This window comes from Lasioglossum baleicum, chromosome 8 (assembly GCF_051020765.1).
Source record: "Lasioglossum baleicum chromosome 8, iyLasBale1, whole genome shotgun sequence".
Taxonomy (NCBI): Eukaryota; Metazoa; Arthropoda; class Insecta; order Hymenoptera; family Halictidae; genus Lasioglossum; species Lasioglossum baleicum.
In genome coordinates, this window is record NC_134936.1 from 11,982,415 (window position 1) to 11,992,183 (window position 9,769).

Genomic DNA, 9,769 nt, shown 5'->3' on the forward strand with positions numbered 1-9,769 from the left:
AAATCTCTCTCCAACGGCAAAAAGGTTTGTTATAAACGAATTGTATGTGTGGATACATACTTGTACACATATACTATATGTATGTGCATGTATGTATGAATGTACTATCAAAGTGAGTGCATATATATACGTATATACACATAGAAAGGACGAGAACAAAACGCTAGGCCTTATTTTTTACCTGATCTTTAGGCTACTTGGTAAAACGATGAAAAAGAAAAATTGTAAAATGTTAAATATTGTGTGTGTAGCGGTGTTCCTGTACAGTGCAAAGGTGTTGACAACATCAAACGTGCGATGTTTAATTGGTACAAGGCATTGATTCACCACGCACGAGGGTACATGGCGCGAGTTCTAATTTTTATGTTACTCTTATTATCTTAGGTATATATTTTTTACTGATTCACTTTTATTTGTATATCGCTATAAATGATATATATATATACATATATATACATATGCCGTATATGTATATATAGATACATACCAATCTGACAAAAAATACAGTTTTTTTATATTGTGGATATATCTTTTGTCAATGTTAGATTTTTTGTTCGTTTTGATCCTGTGCGTGAAAGAGAATGTTGTTAAACTGAACAGGAAGTTCGTGCGTGGTAATGGAAGAAAGTAACACTCCTTTGTAACATTCAGACTGCGCGCAGTCGTTGCCACAAATCCGGAAACACGAATCAGCTTTTTGCACCGATTCAACCACAACGCTTCAGACATTCAGGCAAACTATAAGGTTTCAAACACACTGACGGATAATAATGTAAGCATCGAGCTGCTGTATACATTCTTATCCTAATTATATAGATTTCGTTGGAGCCTTGACGTCTCTGTTTTTGCGAATAATTTTGAGAAGATGCTGTTACACGTACACGTGTATGCCGTGTATCATCTATACGTGCACAAAACACAGACACAAACACACCTACTCGTTCACTCGATCACTGTGCCGCTCAGTTATGCAATATACACTGCAGTTGTACATTTAAAACCTGTGTATCTTATCAAAAGGAGAACAAAGAAAAGAGAGACGCGGTCTTCCGATGCTCGACTACTTGTGACTATTGATGATAGTGTATTTTATCAAGAAATTGCTAATTTTAAAAAGTGTATGTCCGTGTATCAAAAGTGAATGTACAGGCAATTTTATTACTCGAGATAATAATTTAATGTTGATATATTTTGCACAAATCATTATTAATATTAATAAACAATTAATATTATCACTGTTGTATCATTCTTTTCTATATTGTCTCTGCATTTTCAGGCTGGAAGCGCATCAGTACAAAATATGAAGTAATTAGGGATCGTGGGGCGTGAGTTACGAGTCGAAAGTACAACACAATCTTTCCTACAACATTACTTAGTTTTATTAAAAATTATAACATTGATAATCATTGTACAAGTATAGATAATTTACCCTTCCTGTGTATTAAATATTAAGTGTTGTAGCATAACATTGTAAATAATATTAATGTAAATAGTGTAAATGTATATGTAAGTGAAACTCTTCGTGAAGAAAGCATATCCTGTAGAGCGACGTAATTCAATTTCGTCTGTACTACACCCTATAAAAGTGTAGTAAGTATCAAAGTGAGTAACAATTTTTTATTGGCAATGGAGAGCACATACTAATTCAATTAAATTTTAGGTCCAAGAGGAAACCGCTGCTCAATCAAGGAACCAGGTTGAGGCACTTTGCTCAGTTTGAATGAGAAGACCAAGAAGAGCATCAACTTTTGTACCCCAAAGCCGCCACGACAGTGCCCCGGTTGCTTTCTTCATGAAGAACTCATTTTTAATCCGGATTTCGTAAATTATTCGCAGATGGAGCACTTTCTCCGTTCAACTAAACCGTAACCACTCTATATAGTGAAATACTGCATACGAATACATTGCCTGTACTTTATTCTACACGTTTTATAATATTTTATTTCAATTATTAGACTGCAGATTTTACGTGAATGATCGTCGTTTTACTTTGATAAGACATTTTTAGTCAACTGTGTTAATCTGATACAATATAATTTTAATAAAATAAATAGAAATAATGTACGCATAAATATCCGCAATCTATTAATTACACGTCATATATAAATTATTATTGTATAATCCAAACTATCCATTGCATAATTGCAGAATAAGAGTTCTTCGTTGTATAGTTAACTATATTTTGTTGTCGAATCTAACTTTTCTAATTTGAAACGTGTAGACAATCTTTTCGATATTAATTACTTCTCTATTTTATCGATGTTCTACCCTTACGAAATAGTGTCGAAATTATTGAAAAGCAATTGCAAGACGGTGTAACGTATCTATGAAACGCGAAACAGGTTCGTTTCAATTCGAGCACGGACCTCATTGGTCTTTCAATAGAAATTCGTGTATGACTTTGCGTAACGAGAAAATATTAATTATAGTTATACGTTACTAGTCCATTGTGTTGTACAAAATGGTTCGACAGAATTTTCCCCGGTTAAGTACAAAATCAAAGAATTGTGCTTATCGAAATACTGTAACTAATCTTGCTAGCTTTACACCACCTTGAGTAGCTCTAAGGTATATAAATTAACTTAAGATTTAATTTAATTGCCATTCACCGATGAACGTCGACAGAAGGAATCGTTATTTTTAAATTGCGTCGTGTGCGAATTTAAAAATAATTCGATATAGTTGCGTCGGAGTTCGTTAGCGACCGATCATAGAAACCGGTTTTCGATGAACGAGGCATGCTTTACTTTACGCGAATGATTCATTCATGGCAATTACTGAAACGCAAGCCGCTCTCGTTCATAAGTAAAATTGAAACGAGAAAGAGAGAGACTACGTTCCTGTAGTGACCATGAATTTATTAAATTTATGCGATGTTGTGCCTTAGAAGAGGAAAGATCAGGTGATAATTCAAATTATAATTACTAGACTGCGAATGTTCATGACGATTCGTATTTCCATACAATTGATTTGCAATAAGCAGAGTTAAGTAACGTTTTATTGCACGTACATATATTAATTAAGTGACCAACCAAGTAATAAAAGTCTTTGCATCTTCATCGTCTAGTAATTACATTTAGAAGCCATAATGGTAGCGATACACTTATATATTATGTATATGCAGTGTTAAATTCTTATCTCGATAGAAATTTGAATTCTTTCAGACCCGCCGCTAAGTATTTTCAAATCTGTTAACAATTAAGTTAAGCATTGAATAAAATGGTTAGAATTGACCATTGAAAGAGGTCAACGATTGCTTTCAATAAACTAATTTAGGTGCGAAAAGATTTCAAGAGACGAATCTCGGTATTATTATAAATAACTAAAAAAAAAAATTGGTATGTCAGTCGCTATGTGATTACGTTTTAAACGTAACCGTTACATAGAATGGATTTTTTGTCGTGCATAATTTGAATGCTGTTCGTGGCTGTAAAGAAGGCGACCAGTTTATAAATTTGATTCGCCGACATCGTTTCGATCAATAGCAAAATTAATCTAATAATCAATCAGACCCGCATTCCTTCCGGTTGCTATCTTTACAACTACGGATAGTACATACATAGAATATAGGTTTCCATCGTCGTATTTTTCTCTCCGCCATCTCGCGGCGCACCAATCGCGAGACAGCAGCGAATTCGTCAGCCAATCAGGGCAAAGGCAAAACAGTTTCGATCGCTTCCGCGGGTATAGCTGGTTTCGCCGAGTTGCGCAAAATTACAACTCCACACGTAATCAAGGTAAAACCACCAATTGTTCAAATTTTCCTCGCTAAAATTGCGTTAAAACTATCAATAGTAACACTAGGGACGGAATTATACCAACATATATCAGAAACTATCATCTTCTGTGATAATAATCCATCTTGGAAGTCTCGCACTCGTAGCTCGAGGCGCCGGTGCCTAAAACCCGTCAGCCTCTTTCGATTTTTCCCCGAACAATTACCAAATCGATCAATATCTCAACCCTCGTACGCTCCTGCTGTAAATTTAGTCATTTTTCTACTACTCTATTGTAATTTAATGTATCCGTTCACGGTATAAGAGTGCGAAGACTACGAATCTATTGTGTAAAATAAAAATAATCTGCATTGATTACACGGAACAGAAGCTACATTTCAACGACAGTTGAAAATGTCCATACGCCTAAATTCGATTTCTTTACTATTTTGAATCGTATCTATAATCACGTTGTGCATTGTCAAAGATCGTACGAGGGTTAATTGAACTGCTGTTCTCTCTGTTGGGAACAGAGGATTCGATAAATTATTTGAGACACGAATTCGCGGTCGAATTTGAAGCGACGGTGGCGCACGGGGGAAATTCGAACGTACGAAGCTTCGAAGATCGTCCCATTCAAATACTGTGTACATGTAAAGTAGAAAGAGAAACACGGGGCCGGGTGTACTTGTTTCTTTTCGCACGAAGGACGACGTATGTACACGCGAGTCCGTGCATTGTTTTCCCCAAATCGCCGCTGTGATAGGAGTCTGCTGATGAAGCTTGTTGGAGGGGGCCGCCATCTTTCTCGGGAACGGGCTCGGGAGAAACGGAAGCGGAAAGCGGTTCGCGGAGGATCTTGGGAGGAAAATGAGAATCAGTGGGCACGGTGTGTGGTCGACGGCGACAGAACGACTGGGGGCTGGTGAAGATGTCGCGTGAATCAGGTAAATGCGCATGCTCGTTTTCAAGCGTTCGAAAGCGCGCGGGTTTTAACTAACGTAATCCGCCGAGTCCATGTCGTACGGCTCGCCCTCGATGTCATCCGCCGTCGTGTTCTGACGACAGTGGTAAACGTACGCGCTCATCGACACGTTCTCGCCGGTACGTACACATTTGTAAGTCTCGTCGGCGCATCGGCATCTGTAAAATAACAGAAACAATTCTTTTTTAAGGGACCTCGGCTGGCGTTCGACTTTCAATGATTCCTCTGCGCAACAGTGGCGCGCAGTTCTTTCGGCACTTCCGGTCGGAAGACGTTGGAATTGGACGCAGGTAATTTGTATTTCTTTTCAACTTGCTTTGGTATGTGTACTTGGTAGGGAAGAAATTAGTAGAAACATGAAAATATTGATTGTTAACCTCAAAAGTTAAGCTATAGCACTGAATGATTTAACCATTAATTCCTATGGACAGTTGAATACAAATTCGGAAATCGTTAGAACAAGAAACAACCCAAGTAGCCACGTACGTCCCTAAAACGTACGGTTCACGTCCAAACGTCCTACGTCCATTCTGTGTACGTTTTAGGGACGTACGTGGCTACTTGTGGCTACTTGGGAAAGCTTAGAAAATCGAATAGACTGTTAATTTTCTAGTTATAATTATACAGGGTGTTCATTTTAACTCGAGCATCTGAATTATTTTCGCTACTATTGGAAGTAAGAAAAACTGACTATAAATAGGACGTACAAAAGTAATAATTTATCTTTTATCACTATCAGATGCATGCGCCTTGAAACCATGGACATCCTATTTAGTAATTTTTTCTTACTTTCAATGTAAGATCGATAGAATGTTAGTTCTTCCCGTAATGATTTTAATAGAGAAGAAAATATATGACATCTTTAATTTTTAAAATTTCTCAACAATTTTGAATTTCATATACTCAATTTTGCTATACATGCATAAACATCTGCAGTCTAATTATATATGTTGAGTGTTACAGCAGTCACCGGTGACCGTCTCACCGTTTAGTACGGTGAACCGCGGTGGTGCGTTGAAGCGGCAAAAAATTAATGAACGGATTTGAATGGAAATTAGCGAAGGAGATTAAAGATCCATCGTAAACTCGCCGCCAAACGATAAAACACTCGCTGCCTCTTTTTTACTTGGTGGGGTTATTGCGTACAGGCCAGTTCATTCATAAAGATCGAGCTTTATCGGCCTGTTTTTGTCTATTCATGATAAGTAATGCACATGAAGCGGGAATCGTAAATACTTTACACTTTTCGGGGAATCATCGAGGAAACGTCTTAATAAAGTTCGTTCGTAATCGATATGGATTTTGTTATATTCAACAAATTTTCTGTGCTCGTTGCTTATACTTATACCAGTATAATTAATTGAAATCATTGTGATCGGACGCGATTTGCCGACGAGTTTGCTTTTTGTTAATCAAAAGCTTCTATCCTCGTGATCATCGTGCACTTGTTTTGATAGCTTTTATAAAAATGGCCGACTCAATTTTAGATGGCCCAGTTTTTGCAATTGTTTTACTCGTTTTTCACGGCAGGAAAAATTGCTTCGCGTCTTGTAATAATTTCGTTATTATGTTCGAAATGTTACTTACGTGTTTGGCATGAATTTCGACGAAAGTTGACGAGTACCAGGATGGTAAGTGTGCCATCCGCACGGCGTGTCATAGCAATTCCTCTGCGGTCTGTCGTCGATTTGGCCCATAGTGGCTCTCTGAGTCCTTAGCCTGTCAGGATTCATGTCGTGAACAATGCGCCGTAGCTGTTCCCCGAACTCCTGCAAACAACCACGTCGAAACTGAGTTTTCTTTCATTTGTACTGGCAACTTTTATTTTATTTCCCACGTGTATAATTCGTGACCACGACTTAGTAGAGTCATCAGTGTTGCTCCTCAGGTAGCATAATTAAGATGGCAATTACACATCACCATGTTGATAAAAAATAAATTAAATTTTGTTAAGAGCCTTCCAAAATTCGTTTATTATGATTTGATATATGCTGTCTGTTATTATGCAGCTGAAGTTAGTATGGGAAATACAAATACGTCTTTCATCGTAGACGCTTGCGTTACAAGAATCTAATCGGAATCGCGTGTCTCGATGAAAGTGAAATGACTTCGTCGGTAGGGATAATATTTCGTCGTATAAGCACAATCGTGACTTTAACGAGTAAGCGCTTTTTTTTTGTCATTCAATCATCAACGGGGGGTGGGGGGCTGCTAACTGAAATTATCTTTAGGCGTTGCCTAGCGGACTTTCACTCGAATCGACGGAAGTCCATTCGATATTCAGAATTCGATTGTTTCGTAATTCGTGGAATGTTTTTCTTTCAGGCCCGAGTGGAAGATACGATTTCTGTGTTTGTTTGGAATAGTGGAGCACGAACGTGCGTAACAGATAACCAATAAGCTCTTATGGCGAAATTTGAGCGATAATTTTTCACGCGTTAAACGCTCAATCTTTTCGACGCAGTATGGGTCAGTGCTATTTGCGTTTGGAAAATTTCAGCCTGCTTAAACATCTCTCAGCTCTTTTGTAAACAATACACCAATTCTTCTGAATCGGCGAGATATGAAACAACAGATTTTATCGTACATAGGAACACAACAGGTCCTTTCTAAAAAATGATGTTTATTAAGTAAGGTCCGGCTTGCTGAATCGATGTTTCAAAAATGAAAATTGTAGAACATGTAGCTTGATGCTTCGATTGCATCATTCCAGATAGGAGTATAGTAATTTTACAGGAATGTGGAAAATGTGGGAAAGTATAAACGTCTTTGAATAATGGAATAAATAAAAAATTTGGATAATGTTTCAATTGAATCGGTCGCAACAAAGCTGGAAAAATTGTTTCAGTAGAATAAGAATGTTGCGGCAAGCCGAGTGATAAAATCGTTCATAATTCTGCCAAATTGTCCTAGTTTTGTATCTTTTAAACGTAATATGGCTGCTAGCTTAGAATTAACAAGTACATGAATAATACTTGCTAGAAAATGAATAATACAAGCGAAATGACGAAACGCTTATTTTATTCGAAATGACGAATAAAACAAGCGACTGTTTCTATGCAATCTTTCGCTTATTATCAACAATTTCTGTTGACAATTTCATCACGTACGAACATGTTCGTACATGTACAAAGTATCGATTAGAATCCTCGAAAGATATAGATTATACATTTCATGTACAGTTGGAAAAATGTGAGTGCGTGATAAATTGTAATATTCCTGTTACTTGATTTATTTCTGCAGTCATCACTTGCTATATCAAATCTGTACTTTTGTGTTCTACAAAATTCCATAAAGATTTTACGTGCAGCACGACTAATAATTTCAGCTTCCTTATTCTGTAGTTATAAACTTGCTGGTCTCTCAAATCCCTAGAAAACAGAATGCCCTCGCGATCCCATAAACCCATATAAAAATCAGTAGAACGGGACAATAATTCAGTAGAATAAGGAAGCTCCCGCAGACCGATATCCCTGGCAAGCCCCATCAATTACGATCTCAGCCAAGCAGAAGAGAAAGAAAGACGGCAAGAAAGAACTACAGGGACTCACAGAAATAAAACTATTCGTTCATCTTTTACATTGGAATCGCACGTGACTGAAACTATTATTTATTGTCTCAAGTATAAGTGATAGACGGATGACTTTTCTGATTGTCACTCTTGAATGTAGCTTTGCGTTCAGGGTACTTTTGGAGTAAGAAACAATCAACAAACGCGAGAGATGCTGAAGTGAATCGTGAGTGAGCAAAATCTAGTGAAAGCTCCTTAAAAGAATGGAAGTTTTAGTCAGCATGTCTACCTTATCGTTCTCTGTGGCAAAAACGTGAATGATAATAACCAGCGGTCTCTTGTTTCAGTGATCGAGTAAACGATTAAATCCGCAACATACCACCCCCAAACCGATCGATTACCATAAACATCGCTTACCTCCGATCGTACCACAGCGCCGAGCGCGAAGGTCGTCAGGCACAGGACCGCCACTACCGTCACCACCAACTTGAACAATACCGATCTCATTCTGCCGCTGGGATCTCCTCGGGAACCGGGATTCTCTGGCAACAGTCTGTGTCGCTAGGACGACAGAAAGGTGTAAGGACCGTCGTCGTTTCCTCGAGAGTTTCTTGCTCCCTTCTCTCTTCTTCTTCTTCTTTTCTTGTTATTTTCAAGCGAAAGACGCGACGCGAACCTCCGCGAGATGATCTCTCCGAGTCTTCGATCTCTCTTCCGATTTCGATCTCTCTTCCGATTTCACGGGATCGACGCTCGTTTCCAGGTGGATCGAAGTGAGCGATCTCGATCGTCTCGATCACAGAACCGTCCCTTCTTTCTCTTTATTCCTCTTGTTCTTCCGGCGGACTCGCGAGAGAACTATCGCTGGCCGGTCTCTTTTATTTTGTTAACGATTTATTTGACGAATTGTTGACGATTAACGAGTGATCGATTCTCCACGCGTGCTCCAATCGACTTGGCGGGCTCGTGTAACACGGATTCGGAGTTTAGGCGGGCTTCTTCCGACTTTATACATAGACGACGACTCGTATAGAGAATGAGAGGAGGACCGAGCGGCTCGCAGTTTATATAGGCTGTGCTTCTAGTGGCGGGAGAGTGTTTAAGAACGAGAAGAGGTGGGAGAGGAGGTGCGAGAGGGGAGGGAATATTAAGCATTAACCCTTTCCGGAGGAGAAGCTTCTTCCTTTCGCTTTTTTTGTTATTGTTGCACAGATTAGTTTCTAGGCGGCGGTCCTTCTTTACTGTTCGACCGCCGTTTTACACGTTTTTAGTTTTTTGCCGTTTCGAGGAACTTGCGACGGTCGTCGTCCAACGACTGCCGAATCGTTTGACAAAGTTCTTGCGGTTGTCGGACCAACTTTTTCTGGTTTCTTGACTCCGTTCGTTGGAAATGATTTTGTTAATCTTTTTATCGATGTGCGAAACTTCTCTGGCTGTTGGAAAGTTTGTTTCATTTTTAACTATTTTCGAAAATTCTGGCATAGCTTTGCAAGAATTAAACTGGCGTCGCTCCGTCGAATTCGAATCGTGCATCACCGCTCACTGTTTCTTTGTCAG

General features: G+C 38.7%; 1 protein-coding gene across 1 annotated transcript; it reads right to left on the reverse strand.

The window, feature by feature from the left end:
• Positions 1–239: 239 nt before the first annotated feature.
• LOC143211235 (uncharacterized) lies at positions 240–9,272 on the reverse strand. The gene is made up of 3 exons (XM_076428719.1): positions 8,630–9,272; positions 6,289–6,470; positions 240–4,859 (listed from the first exon to the last, which is right to left on the reverse strand). Exons 1-3 carry the CDS (start codon positions 8,717–8,719, stop codon positions 4,709–4,711), a joined length of 423 nt encoding a protein of 140 aa, XP_076284834.1. The 5' UTR covers positions 8,720–9,272; the 3' UTR covers positions 240–4,708.
• Positions 9,273–9,769: the final 497 nt, after the last annotated feature.

Bases quoted from the DNA above. Each gene is read 5' to 3' on its own strand.
- LOC143211235 (XM_076428719.1), bottom strand. From the start codon at position 8,719: ATGAGATCGGTATTGTTCAAGTTGGTGGTGACGGTAGTGGCGGTCCTG. The intron at 6,471-8,629 runs GTAAGCGATGTT...GGTTGTTTGCAG, and splicing joins GCGCTGTGGTACGATCGGAG to GAGTTCGGGGAACAGCTACG. The intron at 4,860-6,288 runs GTAAGTAACATT...GTTATTTTACAG, and splicing joins TCGAAATTCATGCCAAACAC to ATGCCGATGCGCCGACGAGA.